General features: G+C 43.9%; 1 protein-coding gene across 1 annotated transcript in view; it reads right to left on the reverse strand.

Moving 5' to 3' along the window:
* Window positions 1–64: 64 nt before the first annotated feature.
* Window positions 65–23,420, reverse strand: part of DENND11 (DENN domain containing 11) — a 28,866-nt gene continuing 5,510 nt past the window's right edge. Inside the window, exons 3-8 of the mRNA XM_017891059.1 lie at window positions 16,924–17,077; window positions 9,208–9,346; window positions 8,113–8,244; window positions 7,830–7,980; window positions 7,057–7,125; window positions 65–5,744 (exon numbers count right to left, since the gene is read on the reverse strand). Coding sequence (XP_017746548.1) covers window positions 5,549–5,744; window positions 7,057–7,125; window positions 7,830–7,980; window positions 8,113–8,244; window positions 9,208–9,346; window positions 16,924–17,077 — 841 coding nt within the window. The 3' untranslated portion in view covers window positions 65–5,548. The remainder of the gene's footprint in view (window positions 5,745–7,056; window positions 7,126–7,829; window positions 7,981–8,112; window positions 8,245–9,207; window positions 9,347–16,923; window positions 17,078–23,420) is intronic.

Raw genomic sequence — 23,420 nt, forward strand, 5'->3', positions numbered from 1 at the left:
GCCACCATTCCTTCCTACCACAAACCCCTTTTCTCGGACTGGAGAAGGGACTGCAGCACACACGTTCATGTTAAAATGTGAACTTTAATTGTAAAAATCATTTTCTGTAAATATAGTTATATCAACCTCTCTGCACACAACTTGGTTCATATATATACAGATATGATATTCATAGATGTTATTTGTACCACAGAACAAAATCAATGCAAGAAACATTTACTCTTAGCTTCAGGATTAACCCCAGCTTTCTTTAGGCCTTAAAATTACCACCACTGGAAACAGAGAGCACGGCATACCTGGGCACACCAGTATTCAGGGCAAAATTTATGAAGTGTCTTACTAATTTCATAATATGAGGTAAAGACCCGAAACAAAAATAGATTCAGTCTCTTGTATTGCTATAACTCTTAGGCTGGGGTATTAATCAAAATAGGATTTTTACATTTAAGGCGACAGGGAGGCTATGCTGATTCTAACTCAGAAAGAAATGAGAAAACAGTTTTTCTAAGGCTACAACTATTTGTTTAGGCTTATTTTCCCAGACCTATACAAAAATTCAGTCAACAAGCTTTGGGTAAATAAAGGAAATTCATTTTGCTTTCCTCTGCTCTCTGTCCCTGAAGTCACTCATCCAGGTTGGCTGCTCAAACGCCAAGAATCTCCACCATTCTTCACTTGACAGTCTTCATGGACACGTTAGACCCAAATTTTTTTTTTTGTATAACACCATCTTAAAATTTTTCAACATACTGTATCTTTCTTTAGTTTACCCAAAGGAAGGAGTTTTCACTCTAATGTCAATATATTTGCAACCATCCAACTCAATGACCTCTGCGTGGACTGTTCACTTTGTGGATCATCTCTGGCTAATTTAAAACATCCTGCCTCATCCCCACATTCTCTGACTGGCCTTAGACAGCCAAGTAAATTTATTAGTCTAAATAAGCATTCTACAGCAAACATAAGTAATTCACACCTGGCCTGCTATGAAAATTAAATTTTCTGAATTTAGATCATATTAGCTCTAAAAGCCCCACAGTATGCTAAAATCAAGAATAAATTCTAAAAGATGAAAGCAAGGCTTTTTTCTCCATCATTTCTTTATAGAGCACTAGAAAATTCTTATTCCCCTTCAAAATTTGCAATTTCATCCAACTGCCCCTAAATTCTAGTTCCAAAAACGAATTAAAGTGCCAGTTATAACACTACCTCCCACTCCCACCTCTCTCAAGAGGCCTAAAAATAAGAATGATGACATTTACCCTTTTTTGTACTAGAGCTTTACTTAAGGTTGGTATTTTTATGTCAACCTTCCTAGGACTGTCAAGTCTACCTCCTAAAGAGCATGTCAAGATTTCATAGCACAATCTCCTTATTCACTCTCCAAATTATTTACAAAGTAAAACTTCTATGGGGTCTCAGCCACCACCAGATTACAAAACTGCCCATTTCTTCTAGAATACTAGTTTTAAAATTTCCTTCCATTTCAGTATATGCATACTCAGTTCATCACATAGTAATGTCAATAAAAAAATAAACTTCCATTTCTTATAAGAAAAACATTAACTTAATTCACAGTTAGCCTTTTCCCACAACACTCAAGACTCCAGTAGCTTCTAGGAACAGAGGTATATTAGTAATAAAATGGAATATTAAAATCCATGACTTGGGAGTAAACGGAGCCCTTAACTCCTCCTCTCCCCCTACCTGAATCAGAAAAGGGTTTTCCTGAAATGAGAGGGGACGGGACTGGGGTCAGCAGGATTCTCACCTCCGTATAACTACAAGGTACAGGGGAGAAGACAGGAGGGATGGCCATTTGGCAGAATCCGAGCCCACTAGCTTGGGATCTATTAGGGAGATAAAAACCTATGCCTGGCATATTGGTCCCCAATCTAATTTTCTTGCCCATGTTAGAACTGTCATCACACTAAGGCAAGTTCACTGCCAAGCTGAGCATTATCCTGTTTTATTCATCCACCTGCCCACTCCTCCTCTACCTCTGCAAGGATGACCTATACAGGGACTAGAGAAAGCATCTCCATCCATTCCCCGGGCTGTGCAGTTTCAAAGGGAAATAAATGGTCCCTCGGGTCTCTGCCTCTTCTCAGAGGGTTGATGTCCTACAACTGAAAGCCTAATTCATTACTGCCCTTTACAAAAGCTTCCCTGAAGGCCTCAGTTTAAAGGTGAGTGATTTCATCTTTTATTGTGTTTGAAGGGCTTTCAATGTATCAAGACTGAGAGCAAATTCATCCTTATAGCCACCAGAATGAAAAACAATGATTTAGCCAAGATTTAATTTATCTTCTAGCTAAAGTATCATCGGTAGTTACATGATCAACAAATGTTCACATGTGGCATCTGGAAGCATGTGCACCTGTGTGCTAGCTTAACTTTCCTGTCTTGACTTTAAAGTGGAAGAAAACAAGGTAAGTTATAGATGCAAGTTCCTAAACTAAACTACTTCTATTGATACATCAATGATTTCAGCTTCCCTCCCCCTAATCAGATGGAGGCACAGATGCTATAATGGATGATGGATATGGAAGACAAAAGCCTTCTAATTCATTGCAATCATAATTTACTGAGGACTGTAGAGGTCCCAGGTGGGACACTGACACTGGAATTGTCTCTACCAGGCATAGGGAATGTTTCATGTTTAAAGCCCAAGCACATTCTAAACACATAATTTGGGCCATACTTTTATTCTGGTAGGGGATAAGCCCTACCATTTGGAACTCCTTGTGGAGAGTCCTAAGCCAGGAGTCAACTGGACATTTTCCCAAAGGCTGAGTAGTAGTATCTGCTGAGCCCACAGAATTGAAAACACCCCCTTGAACAGGCCTTTGTCATATTTTACATGGACACCAACAAGCCCCAAACCTGAATTCTCCTCCCACCTGGAATTTCTTCTGACTTACTCAGGAACAACAGGGCAGCCCAGCCAGCGTCTCAGGTCAGCAGTTATTTCTAAACTGGCACGTTTCGTTTCACAGTATGGCATGAGGTCAGGCTGAAAGCGTCACAGGAGAACTAGGCCTGCTCAGGCAGGCGAGGGCTGAGGCCCAGCAGGAGATAGTGGCAGAAGATATCACACCACAAGTTTCCAACCCTCCTCCAGGAGGCCAATGGTAATCATAATGCCCACCCCTAAAGAGCTTACAGACCTAGAAGTCTGTGAATGATGTTCAGCACTTTCTTCTAAACAAAAGCAGATGGTTTCTCAGAAAATATTTCACTGCCTCACTGGCACATTCTCCTTTGTGGCCACCCATACCCTGGCCCTCTGCATGAGCGGGAGGGTGGACTGAGACAGAAAGGTACCGAGAAAAGCACAAAGTTAAGGGAACCCAGAAGCCCTGACTCACCATTCAAAGGAAAATACAGGAACTTCATTCTCACCCTGCTACGTTTACACCAGCACTTCTGAGCTTGCAGTTAAACCCGCAGAGTGTTTGCATATAGAAGGCTCGGAGCAGAAGTGCCTAAAACAGCTCCTCCTGGCAGATTCCGTAATTCCAGAAAAAGGTCTTCCTGTGTCCTCTAGGAGAATCAGACCTTTCCTTTCACTCCTGCTCCTGCCTCTAACCACCTACGCCCAGCTTAAAACACCCTGAACCTCAGGATACCACGAAAAGTAACCATTAGCCTTAAGTTAGAAAGGATGCCTCAACCCTTGAGAGGCAAGAGAAGAGGTTGTGTGTAAAGGAGAAAAAAAGGTGAGTCTTCAACCTCGAAACACAGATGTTTTTTCTTTTGTAAACATCCACATTACTGAAATGACAGCAACCAGTACTGCAGAGGAGAAGTGTATTAGCTGTACAGTTTACATTTCAATGCCCAAACTTATTTATATATTTACATAAAGATGTTACCTTGATTAATCAATGTCTGTTTGCATGTCCACGTGTGAATTTCTTCAGTTTTGATATTCCATATGAAGGAGCTACAGTGAAAATACTTTTGAATAAAGCAGTGAACCCTAAGAACCTTATCTTGAGATGAGATGTGTGACCCACCATTTGAATGTTATTTCTCTCTGCTGTGTACGTTAGTCTGGCTGGGTCTTGGTCACAGACATAGATGCACTGACGGCTATTCCCATAATCGAGCCAGGCGGGAAGGGGGAAGAGGAAGACATTATTTGTCACCAGCAACCCAGTATCCCAAGTCAAAATTCTCAATAATGGCCAAGAAGGCCTAAACTCAACCCACAGGAACTGGCTTTCTAACTGGTTGACAAACACGTAAGCTGCCCTCCTGCAAAAGCCAATCAGAGGACAGGCAGGTGAAAATGGGACCCAGCCTAGAGCAGAGCACTTCAGAAGAGAATGAATAAATCCATCAGTGATGCTCGGGGCTTCCTGACCACTGTCCTGGGTGAAGGCACTGCCACATTTTCTCTCAGCAAATCTGTTATGTCCCTGGATCCAATGATTTAGCCTAAGGAATGTCACCTCTGCTAAAGAGAAGTGTGTTTGTGAGGGGTCCAAAATGATGAGCGGTCTTGTTAGCATCATGCTTCACCCTCTGAGTTAACCAGCTCAGATCCTTGCTAGATTTCGGAATCCAGTAAATCTGTGTTGATCCAGAGTTGCTGCTGCTAATGCCTCCAGAGAACTCGTGTCCAGATGAAGAGACTTAGAGTGACTTCTCCATCCTGTTCGAACTTCAACTGCTCTATCCTCCAGTAGCCCAAGCTTCAGCCTTTAAAAATACCCCTTACTCCAAGAGCATATTGAAACCTTAAGAGACTAAATTGGAAAATTAATTTGCTTGCAAGCTCCAAGGCCAGCACTGGCCCTTAACAGTTCACCAATTCATCCCAAGAGGAGGGGTTTGGAGAAAGAGGAACATTACATTGCATGGCCACCATGAAGTTACTTTGAGGAAGGTTTCAAGGCTTCAATCTACAATTTTAGTTTTAAGCTCACTGATAAGCAACTTCTGTCATTCTGACCGTAAGATAAGCTCACATTTGGTGTCAGAAACATCCTTTTTTCCTTCTTTGTGGTCCCTACTCAAGTAAACAGAGAAGACATAAAGTTGCCCCAATGAACAAGAAAAGGGATTTGATCCCAAGACTCCTAGAGCTACTAAAAACTTTAAAAGATCATCCGGTCTAGTTTCTGCCTTTAGGCAGATGAACATCTTAAGGCCACAGGGAACAGATGGTTGTCTTATTCTCAAATACATCAAGGGACAAAGACCGCACAAACTTTCTGAACAGTCCATCCCAATATTTCCAGAGCTCAGCCCACTCCTAGTGATACAACTCCTATGACCAAGCCCAAAGGACCAGCAGCTCTGGGAGAAAGTGGCGGATTTCAATATCCTAACATGGCAGGACACTAAACCAAGGTGATCTCACCTTATCTCTAGGGAAAAGGGCAGAAAGGAAATTGCAAAAATTATGTTTGTTGGAAAGTATAAACAGTATTCCTTCGTGTCAACTTAATAAAAAATGAGGCCCTCTGGGGGCCTGGGGTGAACTCCAGGCTGCTGACATCCCACATGAAGCGGCTCCCGGTCCTGTTGGCTCCTCCTACGGGCAACAGGGGTTGTCGATGACTAGCATGACATCAATGCCATAGGCCTCCAGCAGGTCCAGGAGAAAGCTCCGGTCTCCTTGGGGGTCTAGGCCCATGCCCCGGGCATGCTCTGCTGTCAGAGTTTTATCTTGACTGGCAGACACCTCCAACAAAGTCTGAAATATCCGGTTGTTTTGTTCTAGGAAAAATCTGCATTTAGAAGACAAGACACAGGAAAGGAAGGGGTAAAAAAAACTCACTAGATAATCCACATATGGGGAACCAAAACTATACTGTTGTTTAATGTACTTTTCAGTGGATTCGCAGGTATCTTAAAACAAGAAAAGAGTAAAAGTTAAACAATTATTCAAGTGCTATTAAAGTTAGCAAAGAAACCATTTGGCATTAATTATGGTGTGATTAGGGAAATCTCTAAACAAGATGGCCTGTCAAAATTCCTGTTGAGGGAAGTGACCGGGGTTTAAACACAGCCTGAGAAGAGCCCCGCACACACTGCTTTTCTCTTTCTGCTTAGTCATAGGAGGAAGCAAAAATTCAACAACAACAACAAAATGAACATGAGCCAACATTACCCTTGGGTGTTTGCTCTCCCTTGATGACTCTTTGGGAGGAGTGAGATGCACAGATCAAGATTTAAAAGTCACTGCTTTAGAGTGCTTTATGAACAAACAAGCCCTGTTCAGGACAGTGCTCACTGTCTAGTTAGACTAGACACTCCAGCCCCATATAGCTCTCAGGTCTGCAAAGTGTCCGGTGCCTGAAGTGGCCCTGGGTGCTCAGGAATTTCAGACACAGTGGCACAGGTCATACTGGATGAGACAGTGGCTATGCTCAAGTCTCAGATACTTTCCACCGAAACAGGATGTAGGTTTTAGGAAGTCCACTATTAGAATCACGGTGCTGCACCTTTGTAGAAATGCCCACATTAAGTTTTCAACATCAAACCACAACCTCACCCCTGGAAGACCAAACAGGAAGCTGGGAGAATTCAGTTCACACCACAGAAGGCTACTTCACCCAGCTGTCTAGGAATGCAATCAGTGCTGTGAGGTGGAAAGGCCCTGGTTCCTACACCTACGGGGCAAAGAGATTTCATTTGATTCAAGAATTAAAATTTCAGATTATCCCATAATACTCAGTGCAAGGAACTACTCTATTCAAAGGAGGCAATGGAAATGAGAAGTCCCTGAATCCTGAGGGACAAACAACTTCTATGCAGTGGACATCCTTGATGTAAAAGCCCAACAAGAAAAGAAACACTTAAGACTCCTGTTTTCTCTTAAGGGCCCTGCTTCTTTCCGTAAGTCCTCTGGAAAGAAGTTCCCCCAATGGCATTTCAGGGCTCAGGTTTGCCTCTGTAAGGAGCCTGGCTCTAAGTGCCCTTGGCAGCAATGAAGGGCATCCCTGGTCTGCAGTGAGTGACATGGGAGGGATGCAGGTCCCTCAGTTAGTGCTGAAGGGATCCTCAGGGAGACCCCACGCCTACGGCCCCAGGACTCACAGCACGAAGAGGTCCTCTTCACAAGGGTTGTAGTCTTCTTCTACTTCCTGGGAGTACAACAGCATCTGCCTGTTGGGAAGGAGATAACCATGAGACTCTGGTGCAGGTGCCAGGACCCCAGTCACAGGTGAGGCCTCAGTCAGGCATCTTCAATGGGCCACCAGCTCCCAGGAAGCAGCACCAGCCAGGAAAGGGATCAACAGGGTTTGGACTCAAAATCCCTGGGGTCCAGGGCCAGTTCTGCCCCTGGTCATCTTAGGCAAGTAACAATCTTTCCTAGTTGTCTATCAGTGGGGGATGATGATAACATTATTTCATAGGATCACCTGATTATTGAGAATGATCACCCCATTATTTCATAGGATCACCTGATTATTGAGAATGACATCAGATACATATAAGCAAGCTTCTAATACAGCGACCAACACAATGAAGGTGCTCAGTCAAGGTGCTTCTAAGCCGCACACACAGGTACATCTAAAGGTCACGTGGAGAGCATCTGGCAGCTAAGGTAACGTCCACGGATTCCAAAGTCCATGAGAAGAAAGAAACCAGCACCGTGGATCTACTCCCCTCCTATCAGGGCAGCATACAGGGAACCTGGCCTCTTCCACTGCAGGGCTTCCCTTCGTTTCCATCTCCATCCCAGGCAGCAGGGAGACTGGCAGAAATGTGTCAAGGGAAGGGGCAGAAGACAGGTTTTGCAGAGACCCCCACGCTGGAGCTGCCCTGAGGAGGGTGGAGCCCCTGGTTGTCCCCTTGGCTGCCGCTACCTCTGCTCATTGAGCCGGCGGTACTTCTCCCTGTCAGCGCTGTTGATCTTCAGCAGCGGCTGCAGGTGGTCGTGGTGTGTCTTCACATTCTGGTTATCCACGTAGACATCATACAGCTCCCGCTTCTCCTCAAATATCTTCTCTGTGGTGCCTGTGGAACCCGGGGTTAGAGAGGTGGGAACCCACCCGACCCCACTGGGAAGCAAGGCGCCCAGGAGCCCCGTGTCTGGGAGGAGCAGGGCTGGGACCTGAGGGCAAGATGAGGGGAAGGCCCCGTACTCACAGGCCACATAGGACACCTCTACCTCCAGGCTCTCGATGTCGGCCACGTTCACGTAGAAGAAAGGCTTGGACTCAGGAATGGTGCCCCCGATGCCAGGCAGTGAAACGTTGGCCAAGCAGCAGCAGCAGTACACTGTGGGGACAGAGGAGGTGAGCGGGGAGAGTCTGCCCCTCCACCCCCTTCCTCCCTTGGAGCCTGCAGCTCAACACCTCTGCTCTAGGCTATCTGGTGCCTCAGGAGCCAGGTGGTCCTGGCATTCTGAGGAGACTGAAGGTAGCAAGCCTCTTTAGGTCCCACAGGAGAAACTGATCCCTCAAGGTGACGTCAGCAACATGCTTCCCAAACCCAATAAACATTTCTCAGTCTCTGTCTAGCTGGTGTTGCTTAGAATTGGACCTTGCCAGAACTCCGGCCTCTATAACCCTTGTGTCTTCTGGTTCCCCCTTCTGCCTGTCCCTCGCCAGTACTTTCTGTCCTTCCACCTTTCTGGTCCACCTCCTGTGTCTGGAACACCCCTCCACACTTGTACTTTCCCCAGGTAATGCTGTCCCTCTCAGATATGAGTGCAGAAATAATCTATCTCCCTCAAATCTTTATCTCCAGCTCAAATGCCCACAGGTCCTGACCCAGCTATGCAGGGTGGGCAGACACCCCTGCTGTGAAGGTGTCAAGGCAGCACACCCTCATCACATCCCACACTAACCTTTTCAAGCCAGCCCCCGGCTGCTCCTCAGTCCCCCATCTGGTGGCCCCACTCATCCTTGTTATCCTAGACTTTTCCGTTGTAGCCTCACACACATCAGAACCTTTACAATCCAATCTGACAAGTTTGGTCTAGTTTCTCTAAAATACATCTAGAATGCATCTTCTCTGCTTTAATCCAGACCCTAATCTTTGGCCAGGCCACTGATGTGTCCTCCAACCCATCTTCTACATTGTCACCAGCGTTCACAGCCAATCAGGTCACTCCTGGGCTTAAAACCCCATCCCCTTGAAGTGGCCCAAACTCTTCCAAACTTGATCAGTGACAGAAAGACTCAAGCAGTTTCTGCTCCAGGGATTTAAGCAGCACCCCTCACTCTGGCTTCTGGTTACCTCTATAGCACACCACGCCCACAGGCGGGGGAGAAAATATCAAAATGCGCTTTCGAAGTAAGGCAAATTTCCAGAGGATGAGGATCTGTTCTCCAAAGAACTTTATAAACTGAGACATGCAGCCAGCTGGGTGTGTGATCTGAAAAAATTGAGGGGAATAGGGAGGAGAAAGTGTGAGGAACAGCTTGTTAGAAATATAGCAAAAGGTATCTAATCCTTGCCTCCAAAATTCTGAAGTCCATCCAAACAGATACATTAAAGGATGCTTATTTCCACACAAAATGTTGTTTTTCACTTTAAAAGTCTTACTTTTAAACTGGATTTCTATAATACAACAGGTCCCTGATACACTGATGTTTGAGTTTAGAGATCATTCTTTTACTCAGGAGAACAATGCAAAGAAAACAAAGCTAAATTTAAATTTTAAAAAATTAGAATAAAAGCATCTCTGAAGACACATTCTGCTTCAATAAGAAAACTCAACTCAAAAACATTACTAAGCACTGTAAGTAATAACACAGTGAGCAAACAGTCCCCAGTCAGATCCCAAATCTACAGGACTACTACTGTGCAAAGTGAGGTGTCTGCAGAAGTCACAGGTAGGAAGGAGCCCCTGGCATAATCCCTGCTACACTTCACCTCTGACCACTCTTCCTTCTTTTTTTGAGATGGAGTCTCACTTACTCTGTCACCCAGGTTGGAGTGCTGTGGCGTGATCTTGGCTCACTGCAACCTCCACCCTCCTGGATTTGATTTTTCTACCTTAGCCTCCCAAGTAGCTGGGATTACAGGCATGCACCGCCAAGCCCGGCTAATTTTTGTATTTTTAGTACAAACAGGGTTTCACCACATTGGCCAAGCTGGCTTTGAACTCCTGACCTCAAGTGATTCACCCACCTTGGCCTCCCAAAGTGCTGAGATTACAGGCGTGAGCCACCACGACTAGCCCCACTCTTCCTCCTGACACTAACTGGCAACCCCTGAATTGCCTTCTGGGAACCCTGAGCCAAGGAGTATCATAGGGGTTAAGAGCATAAGCTCTGATCCCAGGAAGAGCTGAATTCCAATCCTGACCCTTGCCATTTACTAACAGGGAGATCTGGGGAAAGTTAGCTAATGTTTTCAGTTCACTATCTTTAACTATGAACTACGGAATCATCACCTACCTTGTAGGGTTATAAGGACCACCTGAGACAAAACATGAAATAGCACATAAAAACAACCAAGGCTATTATTAGAACAGAAAGGCTTCAAACCCCAGGCCTTGTAAGCTTTGTGAAAGGTCACTTCCAAGCCAAAGTGCCAGAAGTAAGAGCTCATCACCCATCAGGGAGGCAGGCAAGAGCACTTCTGAGAGAGGCACCGACTCCCAGGCTGCCTGCTAGGGTTTAACAACCACCAGCCTTCGGGGGCACCTACACCCGAGCCTCAGGGCGGCCTCTGCACTCTGCCTGTCCAGGTCAGGGCTGTCTTGGGCCCTCCAAAGCTGCATCTGCAGTACCCGGAGAGGGTATCCCTTTACAAGGCATCGCTCCTGCACTGATGCCATCCCCTACCCCATGCCAGGATAAAGGCAACCCTGTGCTGAGCATGCCATTTGCCACCCATGCCTACTCCTCTGCCACCACATCCCAAATCATGAGGAGGAGAGGCACCAAGTGACCAAGGCTGGTTGCATCCCTCCAATCACTATCTCTCATCAAAGTCTTAACAGCAACCAGATAGGAAAGGGCGCCAAAGCACGCCCCGGTTCCTCCCAGCTTTCCCACTGGTTATCTTCAAGCGTCCAACTTGTTCTTCCACCACATGGAGGCCAGGCAGGGCTCGCCCAGCGTATATTTTATAGGTTAGTGGGAGAAACAGGTAAACAAGCATTTAAAATATAGCCTGATGGGAGCCGTGATAGGAGAAGAATGGGAGTTGGCGGAGCAAACCAGAGGGTGCCTCACCCCACTCTAGGAGAGACAGAAAAGACTTCCTGGAGGAAGTGATGTTGAAGCTTTGACATAAAGATGATATCTGAGGCTGGGCGCTGTGGCTCACGCCTGAATCCCAGCACTTTGGGAGGCCGAGGTGGGCAGATCACAAGGTCAGGAGTTCAAGACCAGCCTGGTTAACATGGTGAAACCCCATCTCTACTAAAAATACAAAAAATTAGCTAGGTGTGGTGTCACGTGCCTGTAATCCCAGCTACTTGGGAGGCTGAGGCAGAAGAATCGCTGGAACCTGGGAGGCAGAGGTTGCAGTCAGTTGAGATTGTGCCACTGCACTCCAGCCTGGGCGACAATGCAAGACTCCGTCTCAAAACAAACAAAACAAACTAAACAAACACATGAATCTGAGGAAAGGTGTTTACATACAAAGGCCTGCAGGTAAGAGGGAACATGGCCCTTCTTGGGACCTGCAAGTAGTTCAGGTCCTGTGCCCAGGCCCATGCCAGGAAGCACTGCCCATAGGACCACCTCTTCTCTTCTAAAAGAGTCAGCTCTAGAGACTTCTCACCCCTCCTCACTTTACCAGGCTCACTGCACATGCAACAGAAATTTCTCCTGCTTTCATTGACATCTCTTTCCCTTTTTCCAGCCTTGTTTCTCTGTAGCTTTTACAGAGATCTCTTTCCTTGATGTCTCCAGTGTGTACCTTCATGTTTTCCCTCCAACCTTTCAAGTCCATACTCCATCCTCTTTTCACTCTAATTTCTTTTTACTCCCTAACCTCTGTCAGCTCAGTCTCCATAGCAGGCTCTGATAAGACCCATGCCTGCCACTAGGGAAGCCCTCCACTCCTGGGGCCCAACCCTCCTCCCCTATATCCCTCTCCCACTCCCCCACGTTCCTAAGGGGAGCATTTAGCAGGCACATCTGGATCTCTCAGAGAGGTCTTCCTCTTCCCTCTGCTTCCTTTCCAGTTTATTTTCTTTCCCTCTGAAACAGTCCTATATCTGACTCCTACGTTAAAAGTCTACTTCTTTAAAGCTTTTTTTTTTTTTTTTTGAGAGGGAGTCTTGTCCTGTGGCCCAGGCTGGAGTGCAGTGGCGCTATCTCGGCTCACTGCAACCTCTGCCTCCCGGGTTCAAGCAATTATCCTGCCTCATCCTCCCAAGTAGCTGGAATTACAGGCGTGCGCCACCATGCCTAGCTAATTTTTGCATTTTTAGTAGAGACGGGGTTTCACCATGTTGGCTAGGCTGGTTTCGAATTCCTGATCTCATGATCCACCCGCCTTGGTCTCCCAAAGTGCTGGGATTACAGGCATGAGCCACTGTGCCCAGACCAAAGTTTTTCTTTATACGTGTGTTCATGTTGTAAAAATTCATTGAATTATATACATAAGATTTTGAACTTACTTCTATAAAGTTTTATATTTCAATAAAAGCTTAATGATACATATACATTATTTTCCATACATGATAATCATATATACTATTTTGAACTTATTCCTATAAAATGTTATATTTCAATAAAACTGAAAGATATATTACATTATTTTCCATCCATGACAAGTATTATATCATACATGCTATTTTTTTTTTTTTTTTTTTTAGACGGAGTCTCGCTCTGTTGCCCAGGCTGGAATGCAGTGGCGCGATCTCGGCTCACTGCAAGCTCTGCCTCCAGGGTTCACACCACTCTCCTGCCTCAGCCTCCCGAGTAGCTGGGACTACAGGCACCCACCACCACGCCCGGCTAATATTTTTGTCTTTTTTAGTAGAGACAGGGTTTCACTGTTAGCCAGGATGGTCTCGATCTCCTGACCTTATGATCCGCCTGCCTCGGCCTCCCAAAGTGCTGGGACATACATGCTATTTAAGTGTCGTCATTTGTTTTTTCCTGGCCCTGCCTTTTTTATACATGTAAGCCTTGCCCTACCCCATCCCATACTTTACCTCATCCCAGGGAATACATATCTTAATAAGCTTGTATACACCCATCAATACTTTCCATGTTTATGTCTGGGTGTGTGTGTGTGTCTATCTAGACAGAGACTGTGACTGTTTAACAACAGTGTAATTGTATCACATGTACAGTCAGCCGGCCCTCTGTATCCCGATACCATATCCTCAGATTCAACCAACTGCGTGCAGATAAAAAATATTTGGAAAAATAAATAATAATAAATATATGTAAAAATCAACATAGCATAACAACTATGTGCATAGCATTTCCATTGTATGAGGTATTATAAGTAATCTAGAGATGATTTAAAGCACAGAAGGTCCCTGATTTACCATGATTCAACTTACCAAGTTTTCAATTGTATGATGGGTTTATTAGGAGGTAGCCCCATGGTAAGTCAAGAAGCTCCTTAAGACTTTGATGGGATTATGGTTTCTACTGAATGCGCATTGCTTCCACACCATCATAAAGTCGAAAAATCATACATTAAGCGGACCCATTGTAAGTCAGGGACTGTCAGCTGCATTGCCAGCATTAAATGCACTTTTGACTTACAATGTTTTCAACTTAACAATGGGCTTAGTGGGGTGTAAACCCACAGTAAGTTGAGGTGTATATGGGAGGATGTGCATAAGTTATATGCACAGACTACACCCTACTATATGGGGACTTGAGCATCTGCAGATTTGGGTATCTGAGGCAGGTCGCCTAGAACCAAGGCCCTGCAGATACCAAGAGATGATGAGTTTTCTGCACCTTGCTATTCTCACACAAATCAGATCTGGTGGTCCTTCCATGTCATCTTCTTATGCTCTAATTCACTATTCACCACAGCTTTCAATACATAGGCCTTCTAGATTTCTACCACTGTGAACAATGTTGAATTAAATATTGTTACACATACATCATTCTGGTATATAGATCCTGAGGAGTAAGGGTGCTGAAACAAAAGCCACGTATGTTTTATTTGTTTATTTATTTAGAGAAGTCTCACTCTGTCGTCCAGGCTGGAGTGCAGTGGTGCGATGTTGGCTCACTGCAACTTCTGCCTCCCAGGTTCAAGCAATTCTCCTGCCTCAGCCTCCCGAGTATGTGGGATTACAGGTGCCCACCACCAAGCCTGGCTAATTTTTGTATTTTTAGTAGAGACAGGATTTCACCATGTTGGCCAGGCTGGTCTCGAACTCTTGACCTCAAGTGAGCTGCCCGCCTTGGCCTCCGTAAGTGCTGGGATTACAGGCGTGAGCCACCGTGCCTGGCCATGTTTTTTATTTTGATGTGCTGACACACTGTTTTGTAAAAAGAAGACACTCCACATTTGTATCTGCAAACATGACGGTACCCTCTTCCCCGTATCTCCTAGGGTCTAACAGTTATGTTAATGAGCTGTCCTCAAAAGCATGGGCAGTTTTCTTTTTTCTCCCTTAGTCCCTCATCTCTGGACTCTTATGGGGAGGAATATGAGTGCATTTAGGTCACATGCAGGTCACCTCCCTGTAGATTTGGAGATAATTCCAAGAGAAATTTGACTCTGAAGGAAAAAAATGGGTCTCAGTTATGAGCAGACAGAAAGAGAACAGGACTCAGGTCAGTGCAAGCCCAGAGTACCTCCAATGGCCCTCTGACCATTTCTTAATGATTGTCTCTCAGCCTATACCGTGGGCTTGGGAAACCTGTAAGGACAATTCCTAAACTCACACGCCAATTGGCTTCCTGTTAGAGTTCCTCAATGGAGAACAAGGATTGTAGATTGAAAGGCAGAAGGAAATCTCTTCAGCTTCTTGCTCCAGCTAGTATTTCTCCAGCAGCAGAAGACACCCATGACTCCAGTCTCCAGCTTTCCTCAGCATGCACAGCACAGGTGCAACCACACCTCCTGAGAGGTCCCAGCATAGATGCGCAGTGCCTCCTTCAGTGATCTAAGTACTGGCTGTGCAGGGACCCCTCCTGCAGGCTCCCGCGGTTTTGATCATTCTGCTTCTCTTGCTTTGTTACCCCAGCCCTAGGGGAGGGTGGAAGGCAGCCTCTAAGACAGTCCCCAGTGATACCCACCTCTTGGTATTTACGGCCTTATGCGATCCCTTCGTCCTCTTAATTTGCTTCTAAGAAAATATGGTGACATTGCAGGGCTGTCACTTCCATGATTAGGTTACAAAGGGTTCTGACTTCCATCCTGCTAGTACACTCTCCTACTGGCTTAGATAAAGCAAGCTCGCATAGTGGAGAGACCCACATGGCTAAGAACTGAAGGGAGCCCCCAGCTAACAGCTAGCAAGGTACTGAGGCCTTCAGTTCAAAACAGTCCTCAAGAAATTCAATCCTGCCAACACCCACATGATCTTAGAGGTGGACACCTCCCCAATCAAACTTTCAGATGATCCCCTAACCCTGGCTGATACCATCTCATTAGAGATCATGACATAGAGAATCTGGTTAAGCCATGCTGGGATTCCTGACTTACAGAAGCTGTGAAATAAATATGTACTGTTTTAAAACATTAATTTGGGGATAATTTGTTCCACAGCAATAGATGACTAATACAGGGCTTTAGGCTATTGTCTATGATTACTAATATATTGGTTACCTATTCCTTTTTTACTCCTTCAGCCTTCCAACTCCTATATTACTGATTTCCTGTATTAAATTAGTTTGAAATACCTAGCATGGTCTCTTTTCCCGGTAAGTCCCTAATTGGTACTTATTAGGATTCAAGTTCCAAGGTCTACTATTTAAGGCTCTCTACAATCTAATTTCAGCCTAGTTCTCCAATCATTTCCCTCATGCCAGTTGACTTAATCCCAGCCAGACTAGTTTGCTCATGTCCCATGAACTTGTCTTGCATTTTTCCGTGTCCACATCTCTGCAAAGACAATAAAGTGGGGCAGGACACATGCACTGGCTGTGGCACTAGACCTCTGTTTAAACCTTGGCTCTAACTCCTATTAGCTATAAGACCTAAAGCAAGTCACTAGCCCTTTATAAGTTTCAGTTGCTTTCGCTGGAAAACAAGGATTAAAAAAACATTTACTTTTATTTTAGAGAATGCTGCAACAGGTATAGATAAATAGCTGGCACAATGCGTAACTCCCAGAAGGTGCTAAGAAAGTGACAGACCATGGTTCTCACTGCTGCTCACACCTTTCCTGGTTCTGGAATCAGCATTCCTCACTTTCCACCTAGCCAAATACTCAGGGACTGCATCCTCTCTCCTAAGGCATCTTCCCAGAGTTCTCCCTTGGACTCTTGGCATAATTTCTTTACCAGGGGAGCCCTAGGTTTCCATGGAAACACCCTGCGGCCAACCACAGGGGACAGAGAAGAAAGAGAAAGAGGAGATTCATGTTCTTAGTCATATTTGCACCGTTCCAACACCTAACGCTTCTCTGGGTGCTTTGCTAACTGTAAATAGGCATATTCTAGTACCAAAGCCAAAGTACTTCAGAAACAAATACAAAATGAAGTAACATCAAAAGTATATTCACTAAGAAATGTCGTACTTATATTCATCGAACTCTTCATCTCTAGTTCAAATGTCTGGTGTTAAAATATCAGAAGCAATCAACAGAATTAAATCCATCTTTTCACAACTGGCCTATCATGCCTTTATACTATGATTACAGAAGTGTCTAGAAAGCATATTGTTTAAGATAACTTGCTTTATGTTTTAAACAAACCAAATGCTTATGTTGCAACTCTGCTCTATGAAAAGTATTTTGTATGATCCAAAGACATAAATTTTTTATTCATTAAAAATTAATCAACAGCTACCATTCCCAGATACAGATCCAGTATCGCGTAAGAAAAGGAGGGCCAACCTCACCTTCATCTCAGGGTACATGTATCGGTGGATGGAAGGCAGCCAGTAGACAGGGGGCAGGCTGCTGCCTCTGCCGGGACCAGCATGGAGCACCCCTTTTTTGTCCTCATAGAAGGCGGCCAGATGAGAGTAATGTCCTGGCATCTCCAGCTGGTGCCTGCGGAAAAACACACACATGCATACATGCATGCACACACACACACACACACACACAGACAGTGAGAACAGCCCTGGTCATAGCTCTGCTACCACTCCTACCCCCCCGCCCACATCAAGGGCTGTAACGCTCAGGGGCAAAGGCCCTGACATACTCCAAAGATCCCCATTTGGAGGCTGCTCAGGTCACCTCCTTTGATGCTACAGAAGATCCTTAGGAAAAGTTCAAACATGGGCCTGAAACTCCCTGACAGCACCATGGAACACATTCTTTTTCTCATGGGAAACAGGCAGAATTAACAGACTATGACTAATGTCTATTGTTCTTGAGCAAGGTACGCTGGAGACTGGGTGCCACTTCCCAGAGAATGGCTGCTTCCTGTGTGAAGGGCCAGCTTGGAAGCCTAAAATTCCCTGCTTAAAGCCGCTCTTTGTTTAGAGAACTCACGCTTGCCTGCTTGCTTTGTTGTTATGGAAGAATACGGAGAAGCTTACCCCCAATGTCTCAAATAAGAGAAAACAATTATTACTGGATATCACCAGGGCTCATAATTTCTGCATTAAGTATAATAATAAAGAAATAAAAAGCATCAGAATCTCTTCTCTGCCCGCCCCACTGGCTCGGGTCGCAGAGCCTGGTTGTGGCTGGCCCTGCTGGCTGACCCCAGACCCCAGACCCCAGAAAGCAGCACCCTGGGCCATTTGGACAGTGGAGAATCCTGCCCCCCAGTGGAGCTCAGGAGCACTGTGAGGACTGTTTGTCACTATGTTTAATGGGGGTGTTATAAGTTGAATTTTGTCCCCACAAAAAAGATGGGGCCCCAGCACCTCACTCAGAATGGGAACTTATTTGGATAGCATCTTTACATAGGTAATGGAGTTAAAATGAAGTTACTGGAGCCGGCCCTGGTCCAGTATGAATGCTGTCCTTATAGAAAGGGGACTTTTGGACACAGAGACACACACACACAGCAAACAGCGGGTGAACATGAAGACAAGAGACTGGGATGATGCATCTACAAGCCAAGGAACCCCAAAGATTGCCAGCGTCCACCAGCAGCTAGGGGAGAGGACTGGAACGGATTCTCCCTCATAGCCCCAAAGGGAACTCACACTGCTGAGACCTTGACTTTGGACTTCCAGCCTCTAGAACTGTGAGACAGTATGTTTCTGCTGTTTCTGCTGTTTTAAGCCACCCAGTTTTTGGCACTTTGTTATGCAGGCCCGGAAAAGCCCTAATTGAGGGAGGAATAAAAGGCACCAAAACCCTCTTAGCCCATCGTTATTTTCTCAGTGTCCTACAATTTCCATCAATCAATGAACAAAAAGCAAAATACAGCTTCACTGAGCAAGGGAAACATCCCTAATTATGGTTGGCCCTGGAACAGCGGTGATTAAAAATAGGCATTCCCCGCTGCCACACTGCCTCTGCAAACTGCCACAGTGGCTTACCCCAAACTATGACACAAACTGTTCAGAGTCAAGATTTCATCAACCAACTATAGCCTTCCATTCTCCAACCATCTCCACTCCAGAGTGACTTACAGCTCTTATGTCAAAGTGATGACAACAGACCTTCAGACAAATTTATATTTTAAAAAGGAAAAAAAATCACTATATTCATAAAATGATTACTAATATAAGATGGATGATAGCTCCAATTTCAGGGCTTCTATGCATTTTAAGTTTTGACAAGGAGGTAGTCCTCCTATAACAAATAACTAGTTGGGAGGAGGGTGCTTATAATCATTTAGCTCACTTTTACAAATGTTCATGAGCTAGACAGGAAACCCATGGTCTAAGCTGTGTCTGACTATTCTGAAAAGATGGCAATTTCAGATACTTTTTAGGGAAGTTGGTCAAACTGATCAAAGTTTGATTCACAGAAAAATCACACAAAGGCAATTATGTTCAAAGGTGTTTTATTAGGATGGAATTTCCCTAAAAGAACACTGAGAATATTTTATTATATTTTAATACTATATTTTCTGTGTTAAAGGGGCTGTGTCAGGGGTAATTTATATTTTTTCATTCAAAGGTATTTCATTAGGATCAAATTTCCCTAAAATACTGAGAATCATTTCATTATATTTTAATACTACTATATTTTCTGTGTTAAAGGGGGCTGTGTCAAGGTAATATTTTTTCATTTTCTAGGTTTATTGTTTGCTGATTTGCTGCTCAATTGCCTTTTCTGTTTGACTACATTAAACTGTATACTTGAATCACGATTCTAAAGAAAAGTTCGGTACAAAAATTAGAGTCCTTTAGACAATGAACTAATATGAGGATTCTGTCCTTTGCCTCAGATATTACTGACTGATGGGACCGAACAAGGCAATAATATGGAATCTGAACATAGACACAAACATAAATTGGCAGTTCCTGGATGAATGTTAAGCAACTGTTGTATGAAAGCCTTAAAATTTAAACACACTACAGATTTTGCAACAAACAAGATTGTCAAACCACAGTATCAAGAAAGACCGAAAAGTACTGAAACAAGACTCAGAGTGCTGGAAAAGTTAGTCTTCAAAGATGATGTCAAAGGAGCCCCTCCTGGTGAACTTACCTACAAGAATGCAGAAATTGAGAAACCACCACACTGAAATGTATGCCAAACCACCTATGGAAACCATCCAAGAGCCGTGACACTGTAAAAACTAGAGAACAACCTCAATATGTATTATTAATCTGAAGCCATAGGCTGCTGGGCCAGAGACACTGGGATTCTCCTTAAGCCCACAGCTCCTTCACTAATAAAACACAGCCATATGTGGCCATGCAGATGCCCAATGATACTGACCCTGCCTGTCCCTACCACACCGCCAATAATTCATCCACAATCAGAATCAGAGATGCCTTCGTGCGACAATTACACTTCATCACTCTGGTGTGTTAATTATTGGTCTGAACAGGCCGGGCGTGGTGGCTCATGCCTATAATCCCAGCACTTTGGGAGGGTGAGGTGGGCGGATCGCTTGGGGCCGGAAGTTCCAGACCAGCCTGGCCAACATGGTGAAACCTGTCTCTATTAAAAATCCCAGCTACTGGGGAGTTGAGGCACAAGAATTGCTTGAACCCAGGAGGTGAAGGTTTCAGTGAACCAAGATCACACCACTGCATCCAGCCTGGGTGGCAGAGCAAGACTGTCTCAAAATATATATATATATGTGTGTGTGTGTGTGTGTGTGTGTGTGTGTGTGTGTGTATTTACGTATGTGTATATATGTGTATATGTGTGTGTGTGTGTATATGTATGTATCTGTCTGAACAAATGGCCTCCTAGTTCCTGGCTTTGCAAATGCAGAAAAATAAGCACCCCCATTTTCTACTGCTGGTGCAGGGATACAATGGCACCACCTTATGAAGCGTAACTTACAGCTTGTATTAAATTGTACATTGTATATATCCTCTGATCCAATGATTCCCCTTCTCGGATTGTGGCCTAAAGAACTATTTCTAGATGTGAACAGTCATTTACTCATAAGGATGCTGATGTGCACGGTGGTGAAAAAAATAAGGAACACCCTAAAACCCCAATAACAGTGAAACAGTTAAATAAATTGTGATGTATCTATATATTGAAATGCTGTGAAACCACAATAATATTGAGGACTATAATTCATGATACACTGGAAAGGTTAATTTACCAAGTTACAAAATTTACATACTGAATGACCTCAATAATCCTTTTTTTTTTCTTTCCCTTTTGGAGACGGAGTCTCGCTCTGTTGCCCAGGCTGGAGTGCAGTGGCGCGATCTCAGCTCACTGCAACCTCCACCTCCGGATGTATTTATCATCTAGCTTCAATAATATTTGATCCATCTGGTTATACCTATACCCTACCATCACCACTTTTTTCCTAGAATGTCTTAAAGAAAATCCCACCTCATAACATTTTGTTGATAAATGATTTGTAAGGCATCTCTAACTGATAAAATCTGTTTAAATAACTAACACATAATCGCCATGCCATTATCTCACCTAACAATAATAATGCCTTAATATAAATATCCAGTCCACATTCAAAATATAGCCACTGTCCCCCAAACGCTATTTCACAGTTGATTTGGATCAAGATCTGAGCAAGGTAAAATGTGGTTATGAGTCATAGGCCCGTTTATTCAACAACAGTCCCTCTTGCCTTTTCTAATTTAATTTTTAAAATTATGAAATAGTTCTCCGATATCTTCTGATTCACAAGAAATAATCGTTAAAAGACTCTTTAGAGATACTGAGGGCAAAAATAGGTTTGGAACATCAGAAGTCAGAAGAAATACGAAACACAGATTAAGTGCTGCAGAAATGAAGACTAGTGAATTCATGTAAAAGCGGCTGCCATATTCAAGTATTATCCTAACCTAGACCTGAGCTTATCTAACTGTGCTTCCTTCTTTTCCTCATACTGTCATACAAGTCTCTTCTGTTACCTATAGCCGTCTTTAATCACCAAGCCGTAAAACCTTTCTAGCTATGACTCAAAATCTAGAAGCCATAAAAAGACGAATGAATTCAAAGAAAAACACCTATATGACAAGAAGGTAATGTTAAAAGACAAATGATAAAGTGTTATGTAAGTTTTCAATTTATATAACAAAGAAAAAATTTCCCTATCATAACAAACTCCTAGAAATTAATAAGAAAAGGCCGGGCGCAGTGGTTCATGCCTGTAATCCCAGCACTTTGGGAGGCCGAGATGGGTAGATCACATGAGGCTGGGAGTTAAGAGACCACCCTGACCAACATGGAGAAACCCCATCTCTATTAAAAATACAGAATTTGCCAGGCGTGGTGGCACATGCCTGTAATCCCAGCTACTCGGGAGGCGGAGGCAGGAGAATCGCTTGAACCCGGGAGGCGGAGGTTGCAGTGAGCCGAGATCACACCATTGCACTCCAGTCTGGGCAACGAGAGCCAAACCCCATCTCAAAAAAAAAAAAAAAAAATTAAGAAAAGCTAAACAACAAAATGTAGCAAAGGCTAGAAATGGTTCACAGAAAAAGAAATACAAATGACTCAAACATATATAAAGGTGCTCAACCTCACTTATAAGAAAAATAAAAATTAAAACTATACTGATGCACGGTTATTTTATCCATCAGGTTAGAATGTCCAAACTCCCAAACTTTCATTTTTGTGTTGGCAATGTTGTGATGAAACAGACATTCTCTTGTATTACTACTGGGCATGCAAATGGTACAACCTCTATGGGAAGCAATTTGACAGGATCTATTAAGATGATATATACATATATCCTTTAAGCTATCAATTTCATTTCGGAAAATTTAATATACAAATCTACCCCTCACGTGTGAAATGCATGATATTCAATGCAGCATCATTTGTAGCAGGAAATGGACTGGAAACAACCAAATGTCTATCAATAATGAACTTGATAAATGCTATTATTCTATACAAGGCATATGACACAGCTGAAAACAAGGAAGAAACTCTCAACGTACTGATGAGATCTTTCATACTGTTGAATGAAAAAGGCTAGGTGCAAAGCAACACGAATAACATGCTATCTTTTGCAAGAAAAGGGAGACAGTACGAATATACGTTTGTATTTGTATATACACACACACACACACACTTTGAGATAATACATAAGAAATGAATTATGATTACCGAGATTTGGACGGATATGGGAACTGGGTGAAGATTTTTCACTTTATGTGAGTGGTAGTCTGCCACACTCTTCTTCTTTTAGTAACAGAACCTTCCAAATTTTAGATGGACACATGGATGCCCAGCTAAAGACCACATTTCCCAGATTCCCTTGCTACTTATGTGTGCCTAGTAACCAAGAACTGGTCAATGGAATGTGAGCAGAGGTGGTGTGTTCAACTTCCAGATCCCGGAAGTTCCAGATCCCGGAAGTTCCAGATCCCGGAAGTTCCAGATCCCGGAAGTTGAACATACCACCTCTGCTCACATTCCATGGAGCCAAGGTCTTTCCCTCTTCCTATAGGCTGGAAAATGACAATGTAATGGGCAGACAGCTTCTACCATGTGGATAAGACAACACTCTAGAAAATGACATACGGTAAGACTGAATGACTCGGGTCCAAGAATGACCAGTGGAACAGAACCACCTACCCACAATGAACTACTATGACTGCCATGCTGGAAAAGCTATAATTCTATCTTACTGTGTCACGGTATTGGGGGTCTCTTCTTCATTATAGCAACGTAGCCTATACTCTAAAAGCCAAAAATGATACCTGGAAATGAGTTACTACAGTATCAAAAACCATATGGAGACACTGGCTTTGTTGCTGGAAGGGGAGGGTGGTGAGAAAATAGATATTGCAGACTAGAAAGCTGGCAACCCTTG

This window comes from Rhinopithecus bieti, unplaced genomic scaffold (genome assembly GCF_001698545.2).
Source record: "Rhinopithecus bieti isolate Rb0 unplaced genomic scaffold, ASM169854v2 scaffold_20175, whole genome shotgun sequence".
Lineage (NCBI taxonomy): Eukaryota > Metazoa > Chordata > Mammalia > Primates > Cercopithecidae > Rhinopithecus > Rhinopithecus bieti.